This window comes from Wolffia australiana, chromosome 7, assembly GCF_029677425.1.
Source record: "Wolffia australiana isolate 7733 chromosome 7, ASM2967742v1".
NCBI classification, from domain to species: Eukaryota; Viridiplantae; Streptophyta; class Magnoliopsida; order Alismatales; family Araceae; genus Wolffia; species Wolffia australiana.
Genome location: NC_135841.1, coordinates 6,678,413 through 6,703,017, shown reverse-complemented (window position 1 = coordinate 6,703,017; position 24,605 = coordinate 6,678,413). Strand labels below are relative to the sequence as shown.

At 38.2% G+C, this 24,605-nt stretch overlaps 1 protein-coding gene across 1 annotated transcript; it reads left to right on the top strand.

Annotated features, from left to right (window-relative positions):
* The first annotated feature begins 1,601 nt into the window (after positions 1-1,601).
* Positions 1,602-6,146, top strand: MHK (Protein kinase superfamily protein). Its single transcript, XM_078578690.1, has 15 exons — positions 1,602-1,755; positions 2,456-2,683; positions 2,762-2,840; positions 2,921-2,989; positions 3,063-3,152; positions 3,807-3,945; positions 4,026-4,128; positions 4,222-4,274; positions 4,562-4,628; positions 4,858-4,984; positions 5,050-5,112; positions 5,189-5,257; positions 5,390-5,477; positions 5,561-5,808; positions 5,912-6,146. Exons 2-15 carry the CDS (start codon positions 2,676-2,678, stop codon positions 5,969-5,971), a joined length of 1,263 nt encoding a protein of 420 aa, XP_078434816.1. The 5' UTR covers positions 1,602-1,755; positions 2,456-2,675; the 3' UTR covers positions 5,972-6,146.
* Positions 6,147-24,605: the final 18,459 nt, after the last annotated feature.

Here is a 24,605-nt window from a genome sequence, read left to right as displayed (position 1 = left end):
ATTGTCTGAAAGGTGGGCTAAGCCTCATTAACCACTGAAGTAGTAGAAGACCAAAAGGTGATTACTACCTAGTACTTATAATTGTACCTTATTTTACATGATATCGTTCTACGTCCCAAAAAGTAAGATGAAAGCTCTTTTCATCTTACTCACATATTCAAACCAGTCTAGTTGTTTTTGTTCGAAAACCTCATTTATGACAGTGGTTTGATAAAATTTATCGAGTTAATGTCAATCTATTACCTCAATAATGATTGCAATTATGGAAGTCAATCACAATAAGATCACAAGAATAATGATTGCAATTATGGGATTCTATTTGTTACAACATTAATATTATCTCCCTGGTTTTATGCCTCTCTCTCATGAATATTTGCTTTAAACATCAAAGCTCACTTCACATTTTATTTTATTTTTGGATCAGCCTCTAGGATGATTCTTCTATATTTTCTGCCATTTAGTTTACAAAAATCATTTACACTCACCTCTACTAAAAAAACTTTATAGATAAGTTAGCATTCTCTGTTCCCATCGGTAAAAGCTTTTGCACTGTCTTTTCTTGTCTGCAAACTTCCATCACACCTTTTATCATTTCCTCATCAAATCCTAGTTCAAGTTGAAACATAAATAAGTATAGAATTTGTGGTTAAGCCACTCTTAATGTTGGATAGTTTCAAAGTGGCAGTGTTTGTGAGGAGAGGGAGGAAGAAAAAGTTCAAAGATAGGAAGCAGATGACAAGGTTTGTCTTTAAGTTGAAGTTGTAAGCTATCAACTCTTGAAGAGATGGAAAAGAAAAATTTCAAATATAGGAATGAGAGGACAAGATTTATCTTTAAGTTGAAGTTGGGTAGTTTCAAAGGAGTGGCAATGTTTATGAAGAGAGGGGGAAAGAAAATTTTCAATAATAGGATGGAGAGGACAAGATTAATCTTTAAGTTGAAGTTGGAAACTATTGACTCTTGAAGCTGGATACTTCCAAGCAAGTGGCTTTGTTTATGAAGGGGAGAGGGAAAAGTTCAAAGATATGAAGGAGAGGACAAGATTTATCTTTAGAATCGCATATTCTGGAATATTACGAAAAAATGTTATATTACGAAAATTTTAATATTTTAATTTTTAGCATCACGATCGGACGGATGGGAGCACGATGACCGTCGATTCGGTGTTCCTTCCGTGGTAGTCCCCGATGCCCTATCTGTTTTAACTGACTTCCGCTTCTTCTGGAAAATTAGGCGAACGAGCTTCGGTCAAATCTTTCAAACGAACCAATCAAAAATTGCCACGTAGTCTTCGTTATTCAAATTTCCTGCCACGTCAGATTACGTACGCGGAAGGAGCGTGCCGAATTGTAGCAGGCGGGATCTAGACCGGGCCCACCGCTAAGTAGACAGCTGCGAGAAATATTAAAAAATACCATTAATACCCTCCACGTGAAAATTAGCAGTAACAAAATCAATCGAAAAACTTATGAAAGAAAGCTAATTACTCGATAATTTGTTCGTTAGAGGGAGGGTATGCATGTAATAGTGTTCAAGGTGGGGCCAGGAATAACCTTCAGCTGGGCCCCATCTTCTCTCTCTAATCTCTCTCTCTATCTCTCTCTAACAAGAACGCTGTCCCTCCCACCTCGAGGGGGGAGGGTTCTTGCATTTCCCTCCCCGCCATTGATGAATCCAACGCGAGGTTTCCATCAATCGATGGCGCCTCGCTAAGTTGAAGTTTGTTCGGATCGTCTTCGCGTTCTCCGATCCGCGGTGAGTTTCTCCTTCTCTCTATCCTTCTATCTTACGCAGTGCGATTTTTTTCCGTGTTTTTCTTTTTTTGGCGTTTGGTTGGATCGTAGATGATCCGCTCCGGTGTCATTCTCTGTTTTGGTGAGACGAGCTTTTGACAATGTGTCTTAGTGAGGTTTTGATCTTCAGGAATTCCTTTTGTTCTTCTCTCCAGTTAGGGTAGAAAATACGGTTCTGTTTCATTTTGGTGGGGATATGTGTCTCTTGATATTCTCTTGTCGCTAATTAATGATATTGGATATGGATTGTGGCACTCTACGACGCCGGATATATTGAATCATCCCTTTGATCGACTTAACCTAATTATCGATCTTCTTCCTCTTTTTTTCGCACGGTGATCGCCTAGTGATTCGACTGGGTTCATTTCTTTTTTTGCTCCAAGCTGTAAGGAATATTGTGCTTTCTATCCCGTGTCTGCTTAATTTATTTTCTCCCACTATACTAATCATACAATTGGAATCTTTTATGAAAAAATATTCTCCAGAGGTTATCCAATCGCGAATTTCATTATCGTGATCAACTCTTCGGGCGGTTCTGCTTATTTTTCACTATTATAAATCCCGTGATTCTTTTTATTCTAGTAGTGGACTTTGAATTCCTCTTGGAGATTGTAGATTTGTCTCCATATTGGCTAACGCGCGATTGAAATCTGTTCTTTCAGCCGGAGTGGAAGCGCTCATGCTTTCAAATAACTTCAAGGGTGATGTTTAATCGCTCGTCCCATGACTGGCAGACGTGTCCTCTCTCTACCGTTTTCTGCTTTCTAGCAGCCGTTTTTCTAGCTGAGCAAGTTGAACACGTTTCTTGGCTGTTACCTGGAGTCCTGTCTCGCAAACCGGCTCATATTAAAGCTACGGCTTCATCATTGCCTGAAAAAAGTTATGGATCAGTAAGTAAACTGTGGGCAAATATGGTTTCTTCGTAATCTGGTTAAAGACTTATTGTGATAACTGACGCTTAATTTCAGATACATTATGATGGAAGCAGTTGGGGATGGAACATGTGGCAGTGTCTATAAAGCATTCGATGTTAACACGCGTGAAATTGTGCGCCACAAACTTTTCTCCATTTATATAACTTGATATTTCATTCTGCAATTGACACTGTTTTTCATGCATCAAATTAGGTTGCTATCAAGAAAATGAAAAGAAAGTTCTCTTCTTGGGAAGAGTGCATGAATCTGCGTGAAGTGAAGGTAGACATTCATTTTCTTTCAAATAATTAATCTCCCATCACATCTGGCTACTTACATCAGATATCTTCCTCAGTGTCTCCAGAACCTGAGTCATCCGAATATCATCAAGTGCAAGGACATTGTCTGGGAGAGATATGAGCTTTTCATTATCTTAGAATTCATGGTAAGAGCTCATCCTGTCTTGGTCTCCGAAATTGAATAGCTATTTGACTGATGACTATTCTTAGTGTTCGCTGTCACTGCAAATGAGGATAAGAGCACTATGACGACCCATAATCACCTTTGGTAGGGTGGGGCGATCAGATCGATCTATGGAATCCGTGATCCTGTATGCCCTGATCAAGAATCTCGATCAACCAGGGATTCCTGATCATGCTTGGATCTCACTTCCTTGATCACTCCGTCAATCTGTTCGACGGAGTGATCAAGGAACCAAGATCCCATCGGGTATTTGATCGGTGATTGGATCTAACCCTCGATCTCGATTGATCATTGATCAGATGGGAGTTCCCTCTTTCCTATTACCCAATCAATTATGTGATTAATCTAAATCAACAATCACGATCGTGATTGTCAATTTTTTTATTGGTTGACGATCACGATGGATCCCTTGATTACTATCGCGATCAGAAATCTGATCATGATCTCAGCTCCTAATACGCTGCATTTAACTGACTATTCATCCTCATCATCTTCCCTCAAAAATGACAAACTCGGCTTTAGAGAACTGTAGTTGTGATCATTAATGTTATTTTAGATCGGTACAGTTTTTTACTGGACAAAAATGAATTTTTTTTTTTTTGATATGCATGTACAGGAATACAACCTATACCAAGTAATGAGAGGTCGACGGCAACCATTTTCAGAGGGGAAAATTCGTTGCTTCTTGTCTCAGGTGCTGCAGGGACTCAGTTACATGCACAACAACGGATACTTCCATCGTGACTTAAAACCTGGTATTTGTGGCTGATCTTTAATCTGCATCTGCGGTCATAAATTATTGTCCTCTGATCGAGCATTTATAAATTGTTTTAAGAGAACCTGCTTGTGACGAAAGAGAGAGCCAAAATCGCTGACTTTGGTTTGGCGAGAGAAGTCGCATCCAGACCTCCTTATACTGAATACGTCTCTACAAGATGGTTCGTACTTTCTTTTATTGATTCGGCAACTATTGTTTTTTTATAAAAACGGTGATTGAACGTGATATTTTGGTCCCTTGTCTTATAAACTAGGTATCGGGCACCCGAGGTATTGTTGCAGTTGTCATCATACAGTCCAGCAATTGGTAATGTTTTATTTTATGCTTGCCAAATTATGAATTCGAGTAATTAACTCTAGCGGAGTATTTATTTTTGAATCTATAGTTTATATTCTACAATTTTTTTCTCCGAAAAAGTTCCCTTTAATTTTATACGACGCAGGTCAAATTTTCTTCGAGAATTTCTTTTACTTGACGTCTTCCAAGAAATCATATAAAATTATGTGTTATGGAGTCCAAGTCAATGGTCTACTTCGCCTATTTTTTTCCCTATCACTATTTAGCGAGATATTGAGGTGTATGTTTTATTTTAGATATGTGGGCCGTTGGTGCGATCCTTGCGGAGATGTTAACGCTGTCACCACTCTTTCCTGGTGAAAGGTCAGTCGCGTTAATAGGTTTTCTGATGGCTGGAACCCGTTTTCAAAGTGTATTATACTCTTTTGATGATAAGTAACGGCCTGTTAAACTTCAAAATTCGTCTAATATTTTAGAATTATCACAATGTTGTAGCTTTCAAATGTTGTAGAATTATCACAATATTTTAGAATTATACCCGTTTTAGCTTTGCAAAATTCGTCTAAATATCTCCCTCCTTTTTTTCCTGCAGCGAAATAGACCAACTACACAAAATATCTTGCGCACTGGGTTACCCGGACTTCTTCACTTGGCCCGAAGGATATAGACTTTGGGCCCAGTCAAACATGCTCATATCAAGCGTGATCCCAATTCCTCAAGTGGGTGCCTGATTAATTAAAGAATTAAATGATTTCCGAAGTTCAACACCCATTTTTTTCCTCAGAGTACCTCCAACCTGCCTGCTCTCATCCCAGATGCTAGCCCATTTGCCATCGATCTAATTACGGTAGTAATTGAATACATATCTCAAAACCGATAATTTATAATGTCTTTTAAATTATGTTTTTTTTTTTCAACACCAGAAACTCTGTTCATGGGATCCCCAGAGAAGGCCCACGGCCCAAGAAGCGCTGCAGCATCCCTTCTTTCACGTACTGCCTAAGCCTGTCTCCTCTTAAAAAAGAAAATTCATTTTCTTCAAAAAAAAAGAAAATTCATTTTCTTTCAAGAATAAAAAAAGAAAATTCGTAATATAAATCTAACTCGCTGTTTCTTCTCACAAGGTGGAAACGTGGATCTCCCTTCCATTGAGAGACCCTCCTCTTTTCCCCAACCACGCGTCTAACCGCAGCCACCTGCAAAGCTTGACGGGTGAATATTTAATCTGTTTTACTTAATATCTTTGAGAAAAATAACCCGTTTTATTGAAAAAAGCTTCGCTGCTCTTTGAACAGAAGAGGAACCCAAGCTGGAGCTGAATCTAGGCGACTTTGGAGATCGGAAAGAGGACTGCTTTCTGGGACTAACTCTGGGATCGACGCCCCGCGTCTCCAGTCGAGCTAATGACGATGGAACCCCCTTCAATTTCATGTCGTTTCTGGGCCGGTCTGTCGAGCTTAATCAACCAAGTCCCGGCCCATTATCTCAAACTAACACTACGGAAGGCCCGCATCAGAATACCCACCAGCCGGAGCAAGGACAGGTCAGTCCTCTTTTAATAAGTGTTGCATTTTAATTAGAAAAAGCTCTGATTATTTGTATTTTATGAATTTATTTTTCCTGTATTTATCGTGGGATGAATGCAGGAAAAGCAATGCTGCTCGTGGATTGAGAACCTTCCCCTTTGGTCCGTCTATGGTGGATGATGATGCGAGCCGTCTCGCCTTCTTTCAACTGATTCATACGTGTTGATAGATAGTGTTTTGGGTTTCGAATTGGAGTTTATTGTTTTGTAAATTTAAATGTTTGCTTCCCTAACTCGAGTTATGATGTTTGGGGATTTCCCTGTCAGATTATTTATACCTATATCCATTTTTGTTTTCCTGTTTGCACTGCAATTGAAAGTACACCAAACAAGGGCACTAGATCTTGAAATCTCCAATTCTACACTAATTATTCGTAGTATTCGTTGAGGTCAAATTAAAATAGGCCTGTAAAAAATAAATGATAAGTTATAAATCAATTCCAACTCATGATAGTTTTATGTTGTGAAATGAGTCCTCCGAAAATTTCTTTAAGCGTATTTGATTCATTCGGTGCGTGAAAATTAAAATATAATGTATTAATTGCGGAATTTAAATACTAGTTGTGTATTTTAAATGATAATGGATATTTGAATTCATTGACAATTTTTTAATTGTAAGAGAATGTAAGAAAGCGAGGCTTGTGGCACATAGAGACATCAAGGTTAGAGCTGAGACCAGGAAGTAATGGCTTAGTGTACTGACAGGAGGTTTTTGTTTTGTCTGTATCGATCAATACAATCCCTTCGGTCAGATTACAAGGATAGGATCAGTTCTAGATATAATATTTTTTATCCGATGGGTCCCCATGATGATCATGAGGAAATTCCATTTCATCATTATTCCACAATGGCATATTTTATAATAATTTGAAACAAATGAAGATGACTAAGATGCATGAAGACATGTTTCTTTTATCTAACATTATATATAATTCTGTGCATATCAAATCTTATTTTATGATTTATGTAATCATGTAATTCAAACCTGAACTCTATGCATAATTCATTTTTTGTATCTCATTGTTCAGAGGGATTTTTTCCATTTGTGGATTTTTACCCTTTTTGAAGGACGAGTTAGGCTAATTTTTACATCTATGATTTACATATACAAGATATGTCGCTGTAAAGAAGGATTTTTTTGAATATTTAGAGAATACTTAATATTGAAATAAGAAAGGTACATAACTATTTAGATAAGGAAGACATTTAAATACACAAAGAAAGGGATAAACTACAAACTCGCAAATAAAGGCTGGGTTGTGCCATACATATCAAAGAGCATACAATAATGATGTATTTGATGAATCAAATATATGGTATTATTAATTAATTGTTAATATTAATTAATGATTGAAATAAGAAAAGTAAAATAATTTATTTTCTTTTCAAATATTTCATTCACACCCAGTATATGTTGAGCAGACCTTGCCGTTGTGAGAATTCTTAATTCATGAGTTGTCAGGAGGGACTTATGTCACCACAAATAGAGACTAAAGCAAGTGTTGGATTCAAAGCTGGGTTCAAAGATTACAAGTTGACTTATTATACTCCTGAGTATGAGACACAAGATACTAATATCTTGGCAGCATTTCGAGTAACTCCTCAACCTGGAGTTCCATCTGAAGAAGTAGGGGCTGATGTAGCTTCGGAGTCTTATGCTCGTACGCGGACAAGTGTGTGGACTGATGGTCTTAACAGTTTTGACTGTTAGAAAGGGCAATGCTACCATATTGAATCTGTTTTTGGAGAAGAAAATCAATATATTGCTTATGTAGCTTACCCATTAGAACTTTTGAAGAAGGTTATGTAACTAACATGTTTACTTCCATTCTACGTAACGTATTTGGGTTATAAATGATGTTTTTATATTGTCTCTTTTGCCTTTGACTTGCTTTGTCCTACATGGGATATTTAATGTTCTGGCATCCCCTCTTTTATAAATGGGGGAAATTTTATCTATTTGTTTGTGTGTTAAAATCCCTTGAGGTTGACATTTTGCTTATTAAGCATGACTCAAGGAGAGGCTATCCATTTCAGTTTTGAAATCATTATTGAGGAAATCATTATGTCCAAATGCTTTCTTTCCCTTGGATTATTCGTTAATTAGCCTTATCAATTGAGGTTATTTATAAAATTTAACATGGGATCTGATTATCATGCACTTGCACCTTGAGATTTCCACAAAAAATAGAACTCATTAAGATATAGAAGGTAATATATAAAAGCCTGATGAAATTGAGCTTCATAGATTGAAGCATGGATTTCATTTATTAGGCCAATCATTGCTTTTGTAATTTCAAGGCCATTATTTCCTATCATCCCATTGCCTTGAATCCCCTGCCTGAGTAGATTTGGATTTTCTGGCTTGAATAGTTTTTGCTCCATCCATCCGTTAATTAGACTCCAGGGAAATGGAATGCCATATTGATAAAGGCTCAATGGATCCTTGATTAAAATTCATGATTTTTTTACCTTTCTACTGTCAATTTTTTTAGCTTTCTATTGCCTTTATTATGTGATCTTGCTTTGTTGGATAGCAGATCACAACTGTTGGAACGAGTGATAGCAAAAAAATAATAAGAAGAGGTTGAATTGGTCTTTAAAAAATTACATATCTTATATTAAAAAAACCAGTTATTATATTCTTGGGTTTATGCTCACCACTCTTCACACAATGAGAACCAACCCAAGTGGTTCCATAATTGAGCCAAAATGAGTTAGTAAGGCTCGAAATGATCTTTAGCCAAAACTAACGGGTCATTCAAGTCACAAATACAATATTCACATGCTCATCACGACATCATCTGAACATCTCCAGAATGGAGATGCCTTCAACTCTTCCCTCGAGTCTTCTACATGAGCACCTCAAACTGTACATGCTTCTTTCATAATGTTAACATGTCTCCAAAAATCATACATCTCCAATCCTCATCTGAATATCCCTAGATAATTTTTCCAATTCCATGTGCTTCAACCTAAAATATTAGTATTAATGGATATTACCATACTTAATTTTATTGAAGTAAATATTCATTCATTATGATTCTTGCATGGTGCTTATAATGAAGTACATGAACATATAAGATGACTCAGTAGATTATGATTTTATAATAATAAAGCTATAAATAGTTTTTATACATGTGTTCCAAATCTTTTTATTTTACGGATATTCGAGGTGGACATCAAAACATCAAGATAGAATAGCAGCAACCTGTCCCACCCCTATGATGATTATGACCAATAATATAGCCATTAGTGTTAAGACAGTAAAGACAGAGAATAGGTGTTATTTAGCATAAAGAGTTAACTCAATTTATATGAATGATTTCCTAAGTGGTATTGTACCGAAATGTCACAGTTGTATAGGCGGTCTTTTGACTTGAGACAATAAAGACATCTTATAGATGGATATTTGTGTTTAGTCTATGATTCACAAGTCCCTATTCATTGGTTCTAATAAGCATTATCTCGGATATAGTAAGAAGTGCACAAAGGTGATTGAGTGTTCAATAAGGGACCGTTTGCCCTCAGCATATGAAGAGATTGACTCCAAGAAGGAGACACATTAAATCCATGGCCAGGGTAGTGGAGATATTAGAGGAGACATTCTCAAATGAAATCTTTTACACATTAGTACTAAATTAAATGGAAGATAGCAGTTTGACAATAAACCAAAATCCTAAGTCATTTGTGAGTCTCTTGCAACAAAGAATTATACATCTACAAATAGTGACGGTGGTAGTGGCTCCATGTGAGAGCCAGTTTACTACTATGTATCATCTAGTGCAAGAGGTGTTGCTTGACACCCCACAAGCTGGAAACTTAACCTATAAATTAGGTTAAAGTGATAATTGATTAATGACTATGTATCCTAATATAATTAATTGATATAGTTGTCCAATAAATATCATTGGGACATTCAGGTTGTTAACTAGACTGATACAGGGGCTTAGAGGAGCACTCATGTAAGATATATGGGCATTCATGGACAAAATTAATGTTATAAAGGTTTTTACGTAAAAATCCTAAATAAATATAAATAATGAGGGCCACCTGCTTTTCGTGTCCATGCCATCTTGATCTTCCCCCATATGGATATTATGTGGCTGTCAAGTCAATCACACCACCATGTTTTATTAAGTTTATTTAATAAAATATTAAGTTCATTATTATTCCAGTGTGATGTTTATAATGAAGTCCATGAATACATGCAATGACATAGTGAATTATGATGAGATCATAATACAAAGATCACTAGTCTTTAAACATGTATTCTAAATATTCCTATTCAATGGATAGTCGAGGTGGACATTTAATTATCTGGATAGAATAACACTTATTGTTCCTAGTTCTACGATAAGTATATCTGATCCTATGGTTATTAGTGTGGCGACACTATGGACAGATAGTGGGTGCTCGTTGGAGAAAGAGTTCACTGAATATATCCCTATGAATCCAAGAATGGTATTTCACCTAGAAGTCAATCAAGTTGATTTATGTCATGGCTGTATAAGTGATCCACTGACCTGAGACACTAAGGACATCTCATGAATGGACATCTACATTTTGACTATGACTTATGAGCCTCTAATCATGGGATTCAAACAAGTCATAGCTCGGATGTAGTAAGAAGCTCACGGAGATGATTGAGTAGTCAAGAGAGGATCATCCGCCCTCGGCATAAGACTAGATTGACTCAAGGAAGATGATGCACAAAATCCTTGGAAAGGGTGGTGAGGATATTGGACAACGCACTCTCCAATGATCACTGTTACACATTAGTATAATCAAATAATGGATTAGGGTTTGTCGATAATCCATACTAAGTCATTTGAGAGTCTCACGCGGATGATGGATTATACATATATGGCAACTGATGACGGTAAAGGTTCCATTAGAATGTTAAAACACTACTCGGTATCTTCTAGAGCACGAGGTGTAGTTTAGCACCCCATGGCATGGAAACTTAACCTATCTCTTGGGTTAAATCTATCCCTAGTTAATTAATCTATATTTTGATATAGTTAATTAATAAGATCGGCCAATAATTGTTATTGGACCACTAAAGATATTAACTAGAATGATGCATGAGCCTAGAGGGTCACACGCATAAGGTCATAAGGGCATTGGTGGATATATTTTACTTTGTAGGGTTTTTGAAAAAAACATAAGTAAAATCTAAATAGGGAAGGGGCACTCATTTCAAGCACCTAGGCCAGCCAGAATTGGGGGGCCCCTTTCGCCACTATGTTCTATTGTCCACTCAGCCAAGGAGAGAGTCTTCATGGTGGGAAGATTTTCAAAATTGTAAGGAGAGTTGAAGAAGACAAGGTGAAGATCCAAGTGCTAAGTGATCGCATGGATACTTCTAGAGGCTAGACACGTGAATGGCTTCAGAATGATATCAGATAGACAAAGTCAAGGATGGAACAATTTCCCCATAAGGTACATTTGATGTATGTTTCAAAGATCAATTAACATCATTCCGCATCCATGGAATCATGTTTTCCATGGATGAACCACAACACAAAACCCAACACCCTCTTCTTTGTCTTATAGTACTTTAAGATAACTCTTCCCACATGCGAGACTTGATGGTCAGAAGAACTACTAGATCTTCAATGAGAGTTAGAGAAGTTAAATAGGAGATTCAAGGCTCCATCGATTGTGTGGGTAGGTCTAGAGGCAATGTTGGATTCTCAGACCTTGATATGGATGAAAAAAAATGATTCCTTTTAGCAAAAGACTAGAAATGGATTGAAATGATATCTAAAAAATAATGAATTATATAGCTTGGGTACAAATTGCATCCACTATTCATTGGATCGTGGAGTGAGACGTGTTGAGTTGCGCATGTGTGCAGCCTCTAGATGTATCAACAAGATCCTTGGCATTTTAAATCTCCTACTTTACCTTGAAAATCTATGTTCACACTCTGCCATCGTCGTTACATCACCTAGTCACATCAAGAATGGAGAGAAGCTAAGGGCTGAATGGAGACGATGGGACATAGCCCTAAGAAATTTTATCTTGGGCGAATTTTATTCAGCCCCTTCCCTTATGTATATTAAGTGATATTTTTTTTATAAAAAGTATATATTCTGATTTCCAAAAGACCATTTGTGTGTGACCTTTTAGACCCATTTATCAGTCTTAGTTATTGGCTATTATTGGACCTTTTAGACCCGTTTATCAGTCTTATATGTCCAAAAATATTTATTAGACTTTCAAAAGTTAATTATATCATCATATAGATTAATTAATATCGGGATCAATTTAACCCAATATAGGTCGAGTCTCCAACCCCTGGGGTACCAAGCTACACCTCATGTTCTAGAAGAAACAAAGGGGTGCCTATAGATTCACTAATATAACCTTTTTATGTCCTTAGTTATTGTGCATGTATAGTTGATGAAGGCAAATTATGTATTTAATTTTGATGTCATTGCAATTTAAATTTTTGTAAATCAAATAAATTTGTTAAAATACATAAAACTCACTCAAATATATTATGGGAGCGAGGTTGTCTCCGCAGGGACTGGCCTTTTTAGGTGAATTTAACAGTTGAGTTGTAGTTATAGAGTATTAAGATTATAAGTTATAATAACTACTAGCAAGTAGTGATAAAGAGTAGTAAAAGAGAGAGGGAGATAAATGAGATATTATTTTTATATTTTTATAGATATTAAAGATAATAGGTAATTAGGATATTGAGATGAATTAATGGTATTAGGATGTATTAGTATAGGTAGTGGAAGAAGTATATAAGATTAGTACAGTATATAGAATAAGGAAATATTATTAATACGAGATAGATGTCATGACAATGGACATTAAAATTTTAGTTAGATAATGAATAATGTGTTATGGTAATAAGGTGTAAGTAGTTAGTAGATGTAAGTGTTAAGTTTAGTGAGAGGTAAGCACAAAAATGAAAGAAGAGAAGAAGTACTATAAAGATAGAAGAAAGTGTGTATTATAAGTCGAGTGATGGATTGGAGTATATGAAAAGATGTATATGTAAGCTTATATTTTTATGAATAGGAAATATAGGTATAAGTATAGAGATCATTTAATTAGGTATAGATTAGTGAGCTAGAGAAATATAGATATATGCTAAGAGTTTAAGATTAACATTAAGAGAGATAGTGGATAAGAAGGACGTATTTAATGCATTTAATTAGATATAAGAGGGGGTGGTTAGAAAAGATAGTGAAGGCTAATAAAATTGATTAAGCTTGAATATCTATAATAACATATGATTGACAGGTCGATTATAATAGTGGAATATGACTTATATAGACGTAATATTTCATACATGTATGATATATTATTAAAAATTTTCCATATTTTTTATAGGGTGAATACATCAGAAAAATATGAAAAATTAAGGAAAATCCATCGATGCAGGGCATGTGTTCGATCAAATGCCTAAAAATGTCACATAATGAAAGCAAGATGATATCAATCTAAACTGACAATATTAACCAAATGTTCAGAAGTTAAACTTGAATATGAACTCAATATCTACCCAAGAATGTTCAGAAGATCACCGTTAGCGCCCTGATTTGGGTGGTTGAGGATGTGGGCGTTGTTCGTCGGCCCCTAACTTCAGCGTGCGTCTGAGCCACACTCCTCCGTATTGGTATGACTTTGGCGTGTCCTGGACCTTCTTGGGTGGCTTCCTAAGCCAAACCAACCGCCCTGGAGTTGTCGCTGACTCCAACGTGGTTGGACAGGCCGCCAAAGGGGTCTCCCATTGTCATTTCTATCTTGATGTGGAGATGGGTCTGAGGACATGAAAAGATATCTGTAAAGGGTTGAGAGACGTTCTCTTGACCCTCTAATGGGTCAGTCTGGACTCTCCAAGAGCCATTGGATTGGTCTGCGGTCCCCTTGTTGCCGGTCTCTACCAAGTGGCAAACGAGGATGGCAACCGATCGTGGAGAAGGACGAGTCTACCCCTGACCATTTGATCTCCTTCAAATGTGTTCGACAACGCTCCATCAGTAACCCCGTCAATAGCTTCACAGCTGACTCATGCATGATTCACCTTTAGATGGGTCCCATTGTCATCTTTGGTGAGCTCAACCAATCAAAAGCCTGCAAATGGAAAAGAGAAATGTTAATTTGAAGTAGAAGATCTCGTCGTTCGATCTTCAATAAGAAAATTCTGGGTGTTTCCACCTCAAAAAAGTTGTGACAACCAGTCAATTATAATTTAACACATTTTTCACTGAAATGTGTTAAATTATAATACCCAGAATTTTCATAAAAGTCTAATTTATCATAAAGAAATGGATCAAACAGAGCGTGTGGTAACCAAACCATTCTGGATCGATCGAATTGGTATGGAAGTTGTAACATGGGAAAACCATGGAAAACACGACTTGTTTGAATAAACCGGTGACCTATTGATGGAGCACGCCAGCCTGCTCTCTCAGAGACATCTCCAGCACCGTCATCCTCGTCATCGAGAGCCCTACGGTTAGCGTTCCGTCTGACCGACACGCCAAGGCGCCACTACGCTTGTATCTTTTATCGCGTTTTGGTTTCTTTTACCCATTCGTTTAGTTGCATTTATGTTTTTCTCGGTCTCATCGAGTCGCCTTGATCGTAACGTGTTCGTCATTTCGTCTGTCGTTTGTGTCTTTTTTAATTTTGCTTTGTAATGGGGTCCTTAGTTATATTGGGCCCCTACCCTACCCTTTTTATGTTTTATTTGGTTGTAATGGGGGTCCATTATATAAGGGCCCCCCTTAATGGACTACCCCCCCGGTTCTATGACAATGCCACCAGTCCCAGAGATTCGTCACCCCGTACGACCAGCGTGTCGCGATCGCTCAAATCATGATTGTTGGGAACATGTCAACCATTGTGATCACTAGCCCAACCCTGTGTGAGGGAAAACGCAGATCGTGTTGAAGGGAATCACCACACAAATTTCTGCGAACGCACTCTGAGGGAGGGCTCTCTCCTACGCAATACGACATAATTAGACACTCCCTGGGGAGAAAACATGGAATCTCCACCAAATTCCCTGTCTGTTGTTGGTCAAAGGGACTGCCAGCCTGGGCAGATCCGCTCCGATAATGCGTTGCCCTCTCGACGACGCTCAAGTTCTTTTGCATGGACGCCTACTGATCTGTCCTGAGTAGTTCTGGGTCAACAGGACCTTCGACAATTGGGTGGCCCCGCTGATGTCTGGACTTACTCCGGCACTACGAACGATCACGTTGATCGTGACCGGGACATGTTGGTCTGGGAATTCAACGAGAACCATCTTGACGACATATGCTACGGTGGGTTACTCGTGGATCGCTAGATGGTTTGTGCGCACGTGATGACAGCCACCAATTATGTGTGTCATGGGGAGAAGCTCCGACGTAGCTTCTGCTCTGGCACCACGTGTGCGTTCACCGACACACGCGCCATGCTGGTCTATTGCTAGCGATGGTGTCACCGACGAATGCCTTCCCTTCCCGCTCCGGCCTTCCGTTGACGCAGCAATTGCCCTTGAGCTTCAGCCGTTCGTTCCTGTCCTTTCCTCTTTGCACTTCCCGCCGTTCGGCTCCTTACCTCTAAGCTCCGTCCGTTCTCTTGCATCACCGCCAGTTGAGCTATGTCGGACCCCGTCATCGGTACGTCCCGCCTCTCTTCTCTGCCCACAACCCACACCAGCCGCATTCAACGCAGATTGTCCTTGTCAACGAGGTACATTGTCCTCCGCTCGCCAGTTATATTATCTTCTGCAGTATAATTTGATTGCCTCCACCGCGCTCGGACTAGATAGGTGAGGGAGGATTGAGAGATAATTATGATACTTGAGCGTCATACCGATACGGGTCGAGCCCGTTGGTTGCGTGCGAGCCCCTACAGATTGATTCCGTTCGGCACAGTAGACGTCGTCGCCCCACTGACGAGTTCGAGAGGCCACCGTCGCCGTCACCCAATGGCCCCTTCGGAGCTCGGAGTTCAGCACACTTCATTGAGTCGGGCCCCGCAAGTACGACCACGAAGGACGCATCATATTATCATAGTTACATACCTGTTAGGATTTATCCGTCAGACGATGACACCGTCGACACCCGACATCACTACCTCAGTAACCGAGCATTGTCTCAGTATCAACCGGACGACGTCCTAGACGACGTCCAGCATCACCTACCAATTGTGAAAGTAAGATCTTTGGCAAGCAATAAGAACTTAAACAATACAATTTGAATGTACCATCTTCTTTATCATTTCAATATGATAAAAAGTTAGCAGATAATTAAGATGAGATTTTGAGAGTGTTTAGGAGCGTAGCAAGAATGCAGATTTAAGTATCTAATTGTATTCTACTTCTTAAGGTTATCCAAAAATTCTGAAAGAATGAACAAACCGAGGTTGTGCGTACACCATACCGCCTACGAATAATGGGTACACTCTCCTCAAGCAGAGTATGGACGGTTGAGATTATATCATTATACTTAATTCAGCATGATGCAACATAGGCTTCAGGCCAGGTCAGCTTGAGGCCCGATCATCTCTTCTTCTCATGTATCATTAAATTTGCAGCCCCTTAGGCTGTGGTCTATCTCATCACTTGACGGCCTGGGCCGATGCAAAGCTGAAATAAATGTTGAGATATAATCCCATATTGGATATATTTGAAATAAATGTTGTTATATACTTGTCATTCTCCTCTATCCTTTAGATTAAATACCTACTCCCCTCGTCTGCGTGCATGCGCGGGCCTTCGTGTGGGCCTTTGTGTAGGATTGTTGGGGCTTGTGCCAGGCACTACTGCTTGACGGCTACGGGTAGGCATGAGTGCCCTGCGTTCGCCCTCTTGTGGCTGGCTTGGGTCATGTTGCGCCCTTGCTCAGCCCCAACTACCCATGTAAAAATGTTTTTATTTATTTATATATGTATATAAATATTCTTTCTTCCTCTAACTATCTCTCTCTCTCCCTGCATTAAATGCATTGTTTTACCAATTATTACATTTAGATCATGAGATGAAAATTCTTATAAAAATGAAGGTAGTACACATAAAATGATCCCAAAATTTGTGCAAATTACATGCCACATTTTGGGTATGAATTATTAATAGTCCAGCATCTGATTGACGTACCTTGGATGAATTAGGGTATGGTCAACTATCAAACCCTACTTACCCATATGAGTTAGTACTCATGCCTTTGTGAATCATCAATGAATTCTTATCTGATATTCCATTGTCTTGACCAATAGACATCATCGCATCACCTTCCTTGAGTTGTCTCCTTTAATACCAAAGCTCGACAATCTCATCTAGACCACTAAATCATTTTCATGAACTTCTTGATGCACCCAAACTAAGACTGTTTAGAATTCCATGATTAGGAACTTTAGGTGATAAGTCACAATATTTATAGGTTAATATGATGATATTTACATATTTATTCACATTAAACTGGTTATATATTGGTGTTATCAAACCTAAAATGATTAAATATATTTTTACAGTGATATTTTAATTTTATTATTTTTATGGATTATTGTGAAAACATATTTTGAAAGAAAATAATTTTTTGAGCCAAAATATGATTTTTCCAGATTTTTTGACATTATATTCAAAAACATATGATATTTTTAGCCAAAATATTTTTTATTTATATTTTATAGATTATCTTTAATTTTATATCAAGTTTAGACATTTTTTGGGGTTTTCATTTCTGACATGCCACTAGTGTTCGTCTGCCCTAATACCGGTATCGGGCGCCAGTATCGGGATGGATGTTGTATCGGATACCGGAAAGGGAATTTCCGGTATCCATTTTTTTCGATATCCGGATGCCGAATATCGGTATCGGATATCGGTTGCTACAGTGCCGATATCCGATACCGATATCCATCTCGATGTCGTCATCCGCCTCCGTCTCAGGGTGGAGGATGACGACATCAGATATCGGGTGTGGATATTGGATCTCGATATCCACATCGAAAGAATACTTCAAAATATTTTTAATTGATAAATATTCAGCGATTAGAATGGATTAATAAGAGAGCTTTCTGATTGATTACACATCTCGTTGAATATATACAGCCAAATATTTTCAATTTCTTCCATATGGGATAACAGCATTCGGGTTTGGTCCTTTATCCCATATGGAAGAAAATAGAATTTTTCACTTCTATTTATTGGACGATGTAATATTATATTAAGTAATGAACAAATATAAGGGCCATTAAATATAGCGAGTTTAGATTTAAATATAATTTTACCATTTTATGTATAGTTGGACTCATTTAATATATACAGAGAAAGATTTCTAATTTCTTCCATGTGGGATAACGGAATTCTGAGTTTACATTAAACTTCGTATCCTGTTATCCCATGTGGAAGAAAATAAATTGCACTCCATATATTAACTGAGATTGAAAATAAATTAAAACCATTCGACGCGCATGTACATAATCATAGATTGATTCAAAATAGCTTATTTTTTTAATGTTGACACCGGATATCGATATCCGGATACCGGTTCCAATATCTGGATATCGAAATTTGATATCCGGTATCCGATACCCGTTTTGTCCTCACCCCCCCGATATCCGGTATCGATATCCATCTACACCTAAAGGATGGATATCAACCGATATCCGATATCCGATATCAGGCACCGTCGCAGTTTTCTGCTGGATATCTGATATCGGATATCGGTTGTCCAATATTGGATATCGGACGGATATCGGTTGGACGAACCGTACATGCCACCTATCGCCATTCAATTTGTCGAACAATCAAACAAGCTGTGATTATGGTGAATGATTGGGGATAGCCAACCCTTAAGCCTCATTAAATCTCATAATGACATTTCATCTTTACAACTCTCTCTCCGCTTTATCTAATCCTTGGGGGGTGTCCCAATAAAAAGGAATCCATTTTTCCCTGATGTTGAGATCAATGTGCGAAAATTTAAATTTATGATTTTCTAATACTTTGACTAGTCAACAATGAAGGGGTTGTCCAAAGTATCACGAGACATGTGGTGCCATGTAGTGTGCATGTGTAAACTATGCACGCATGTATCTTGTTTTAATTGGTTATTTTTTAACATGCGTTGACGTGGAGCGCTGACGTAGTGCCACGTCACAAGCGCATTGACTTTATAATATGGATATTATTTAACTTTTACTACTTTATTTTGTCTTTTCCAGAACATGACTTATGGTGTGATGAGAGGAGTTGATCAAAGATGAATATGTGCAATTAGTCAATGGTTACATTTGATGCTATCACAAGACAAAACCCTAAAAAATGACATGACAGCTATGAATTGTCCAACTTTAGTGCTTGATATCTGAAGATCTAGAGCTCCAATTGACCTGAAATTTTGAGGGTAGCTTCTGTTGAGCGATGAAGTGACTACGTGAACTATCTTTCAAAATTAGGAATACAAAAGTATTTATAGGAAGAGAGAGAGAGACACTGAGTGAGAGAGATATCCAGTTCTCACATTCCCCTTCAAGCTGGAGCGTAGATGTCATATAAGCCCAGCTTGCATGAGAAGGTGTCATAGGATGTCACACTTAGCCCCTTAGTGAATATATCTGCAATTTGATCTGTAGAGGCTACATAGGGTGTGGAAATGAGTCCTACGATGATATAGTGACAAATCACATGACAATCAATTTTGATATGCTTGGTATGCATGGAGAAGGTTTGCTTGTTGGCACTGAACATGGCAGCATGGTTGTCGCACATCATTGGCATAGCCTCTTTAACTAGAAAACCAAGTTCAAATAAGAAGTTACGTACACACAACATCTCAGAGGATGTTTTTGCCATTACTCGATATTCTTCCTCGACACTTGATATTGATGGGACATATTGCTTGTGACATCGCCAGATCACAAGATTCCCACCCACATACACATAGTAGCTAGTCGTAAATTTTTGGTCCTGATGATCGCCGACGAATGCTGCGTTGGAGTACCTGACAACATGTAGGTGACCATGACGTCGTAAGATGAGTCCTCATCCTGGAGCATATTTTAGATATGCAAGCAGACGTAGAGTGGCCTCCCAATGAACCACTCGAGGGCCATGCATAAACTGGCTCAGAACATTTACAGTGAAGGAAATACCAGGCCGCGTCAGCATAGCGTAGATGAGCTTCCCAACCAGGCGCTGATACCATTTACGATTTGTATAAAGTGGAGATGTAGTACTCCAAAGTTGGGGCTTGTTGTCTATTGGAGATCTGTATAATTTGTATAAAGCTGGAGGCGTAGGGCTTGCATCCAGATAGGCCAGATATCGAGGATGTTCTTGCAAGATATCGAGGATGTACTTGCGTTGGTTGAGGACAAGAGCGCCTGGTCGAGAGGCAAATTGGATGTCCATAAATACTTAGGTTCTCCTAGATCGTGAATGTCGAGATGTCGATGAAGAAAGGTCTTGACATGTTGAATACCCATGTTGGAATTCATCATCGCCCAGTTCATCCATGTCATCCCCCCTTCTTATGATGGTCTTCTTTGATCCTACCCCTTTTGTCCGGTTTGTATCACCATCAACACCAAAAACGCTCTCTTATGGCACTCTTGGCCATTCTTGCACCAAGAACGCTTACCTTGTGGACGTTCTTGGACGCTGTTGGGTTCTGGAGGCCTTGACATGGATGAATAAATGAAAATGATAAGCAGTGGAAGACTTTTGAGAAATCGAACGACATAAACAAAAACATTCAAACAAAGTACCTTTGCACAAATCACATCCGTGATTTCTTCGATCCCAGAGCGAGACAAGTCAAGCTGCTCAAGTGTGCAGCCTCTAGACGTATCCACACGATCCTCATAATGTTGAATCTCATCCTTCTCATTGACGAGCCCCGTTCAATCTCCGTCGTCGTCGTCACGTCATCCCGATCACATCGGGGATGGAGAGGGGTTGTGGGGAGAAGGGAGAAGAAGGGGAAAGGCCCCTGAACAATTCTGGCGTGGGTAAATTTTGTTTAGGGCCTTCCCCTATTTATACTAAGTGGGTATTTTTCATAAAAACCCTCAAAACTTAAGTATATCTTCTGACGTCCAAAAGACCATTTGTGTGTGACCCTCTTGGCCCATGTATCAGTCTAGTTAACGACTCCAGTGGCCCAATAACCTTTATTGGCCTTCCAAATTAATTAACTAGATCGTCATATAGATTAATTAATATAGGATCAATTTAACCCAATCAATAGGTTGAGTCCCCGACATGTGGGGTGCCAAGCTACACCTCATGTCCTAGAAGATACAAAGGAGAGTGTATCCACTCACTCATGGAACATGTTCATCATCAATTACCTTGTATGTATAATCCCTCATCCACTTGACGCTCCTTGGACGACTTAGGGTATGGTCAACTGTCAAACCCTAATTGGTCATCTGAGTTAGTACTGATGCATTCGAAAATAATCGGAGACCTATTCTCCGATATTTCACTACCTTGGCCAAGGACTTGATTGCATCATCTTCCTTGAGCTGTCACCTCTTATACCGAGGGTGGACGATCCCATCTTCACCATTCAATCGTCTTTGCAAACTTCTTGATGTACGCGAACTAAGACTGTTGATTAGAGACTCGTTGGCCATAGCCAAAGTACAACCGTCCGTCCATAAGACGTCTTTGGTGTCTCAGGTCTAAGGACCACTTATACAACCATGACGTGAATCAACCTGATTGACAGTTTGGTTATAATACCATTCAGGGATTCGTACGGATCAATTCAGTGAACTCTTTCCACTAAAGAGCACCCACTATCTATCCTTAGTGTCTCCACAGTAATGGCTATGGGACCGGCCATACTCATCACATGAGCGAGGCTAGATAGTGTTATTCTAGCCGGATACTTTGATGTCCTTCTCATGTATCCTTTGAATATGAATGTTTAGAGCACATGCTTAAAGACTAGTGAGATCCGTATTATGATCTCATCATAATTCACTAAGCCCGATCATGTATTCACAGACTTCATTATAAGAATCACATGTGCACTATAATGAATATGTTGTATTAATGAACATGGAACGAGATGTGGAATGTGTGATTGGCTTGCCGGCCACATATATTTCCATCATCTTGGATGTCGCCTTCCAGTGTTCCTGCCTGCATTGTTGCTTCCACGATCGCGCTCTGTCATCAGCAGTGCTCACACTCGTGCGCCTGATACCTGAGTGCATGCATCTTCATGCGCCTCGATGTCTTCTCAACCACGCATCCGCGTGGCTGTTGCACCCTACACGCCTGCATCTGCGCGCTCGTGTGCACCCAGAGCCCAAGGGCGCGGTGTCGCTCACCCCAATGCAGCTACACGCTCAACCGTGGTGACTGGCCATCCGCGCAGTCATCGTGCCTTGCGCACCAGCCTCTGCGCAGGCGTGTGCACGCGCCTCACGTCCAAGTGCCCAACACCCACTCTATGCATATGTGTACTCTTCCCCAAGCAACACTCGTCCACGTGTACTCGGCTGGCCCTCGTTGTCTCGCCCCCCACCTGAAACGCACCGCGTGGCCCCTCCGTGCCCACGCGCTAGTGCAGCCCTGCATTCCCGTGTTCGCATGTTCACTCGCTCTAACACTCATTCGCATGTGTGCCCTTGTTCGGCCCATTCATCGTGCACCTTCGCACCCCTTCACCCGCCTGTCGGCACTTTTGATGTTCATCCGGCGCCTAGTCATCGTGTATCCCTCTGTGTTGATCTATGCCACTCCACAGACTCTAGGACTACAACCCGCCAGGTTCAATCATCTTCCCTCTTCTTTGAAATATTATTATTCCTTTCACTGTCGTCCCCCTATTTGCTCCGCTGCCTAGTATTGTCAAGAATTTACAAACTTGCAAGAATAGCCACCATTTCTTCGAGAGATAGGGATTCTTCTAGATATTGAATTGGGTTTACTCTCAGAGAAGGTTGTGGATGCCTCTAGACATTAGTTTTCCCACACTTTGTTTGCCTCTAAGCCAGTTGACGGGTCATTTGGAGCTTGATTGCTGCCTAGACCCTTCCATCATGTTAGCAAATCAACACTTATTCATTGGATGACTTGTATTTCTCATTGAGTTTTAAAACTTCCACATTCATTCTTATGTGTTGCATTTCATCATTTTCCCCAATGGTGTAACACAAGTTGCTTGATCCTTGCAGTCGTGTTACATCATATCATGCTCTCATCATAATTCATTAAATCATTGCACGCATTCATAGACATCAACTATAAGCATCACACATATATTATTATGAATATTGAGAAAGATATATAATTGGATTTTTCATTGTAAGCCACATATACATTTATATCTGCCAGATATAATGCCAAATTTAAAAAAAAAAAAAATGGATTTTGAGTTCAATAGAATAATTTATAAAGTAACTTTTAAGTATATAAGTCTTTATTAGGAAATTTTGAATATCAATGATGTAAAAAATTATACATAACAAGAAAATTCACTAATATAGAAAGAAGTAGAGAAATTTCAAAACTAATAGTAACAAAATTACAAAATTATATCAGTTGTGTTTTCAAAAAAAATTATGAAATATTATGAATTGTAGTTAAGAGTAAATCAAGTGAGTTTGGAATTTTAGCATAAATATGTATAGATTTAACGTTCACTTTTTAGAAAGTTATCGAGAGAGATTTAATTGTCTATGTTGTAGACATCTGCTTAGACATTTAATTCTCAACGACATGGAAAATGATGCATATATATTTAAAATTAAATAAACTTGTTTTAAAAGTTTAAATTGAACATCGTTTAATTTTATGGTTCATAAACCTGATAAAGATTTTATTTAAATGATGTATAAAAAATTTGAGATGTTTAACATTCATAGAGATTTAAATTTTAATCTTGTCAAAAACATTTTAGGCATTAAAATGTCAATGCTTTCAAAAAATTTAGATGATTTTACTTTAAATGTTGTAAAAAGATAAAATGATATTTAGTTTTCAATCATTTATAAAATTAAATAGATAATTATTTTCTCATGTTTTATAATGATGTGTGAAGTTCAATACTTTAGAAAAAAAACTTATAATCTTGAATGATGTGTGAAGTTTTATTGATATTTTTTTCAGTGGTTTTAATTTTTTTTAGAGATTACTTTGTGATATTGAAGAAATTTTTATGGAGATTTAATTTTATATGCCTTTGAAAATCACATAGGTATTTAATTTTTAAAGTCTTATAAAAATTACACATATTTAATTCTCAATGCCCATCATTATTTGGAGATATTTGTTTGCCAATGTTTTTTAGCTTTGAAGGAAGAAAAAACTTAATAATTTATGAGTGTATTTTAAAGATTCTAAATAATTTGATATATGTATTTTAAGTCTCAGTCTTAAAAATCCATGAATAAATTTATTACATATGAAATTATTAAAATACACAAGTTAGTAGAAACATCACTATGTAATCACAAAATATTTTATAAATTCAGATATTCTACTAGATGGCATGCACGTCTAAACATTATTTCACATAATAGATGTTATCATCAGTTTTTGATGTTTTGATGTACTGCAAAAGACAATTTATCGATGCCTACTAGTAAGTGATGGGCCCTTGAAGGAGATCCTCTTAGAAGCTTAAAATAATCCTCTAAAAGTGCGTAGATACCGACAAAATACTTCGACATATTAATCTTAGACATAATCGTCTATCTCATCTACACCTTTTTAGAGGTGCAGAGTTTTCATTTTATCTTGTTATGATTTATTGTGCATTAAATTATCT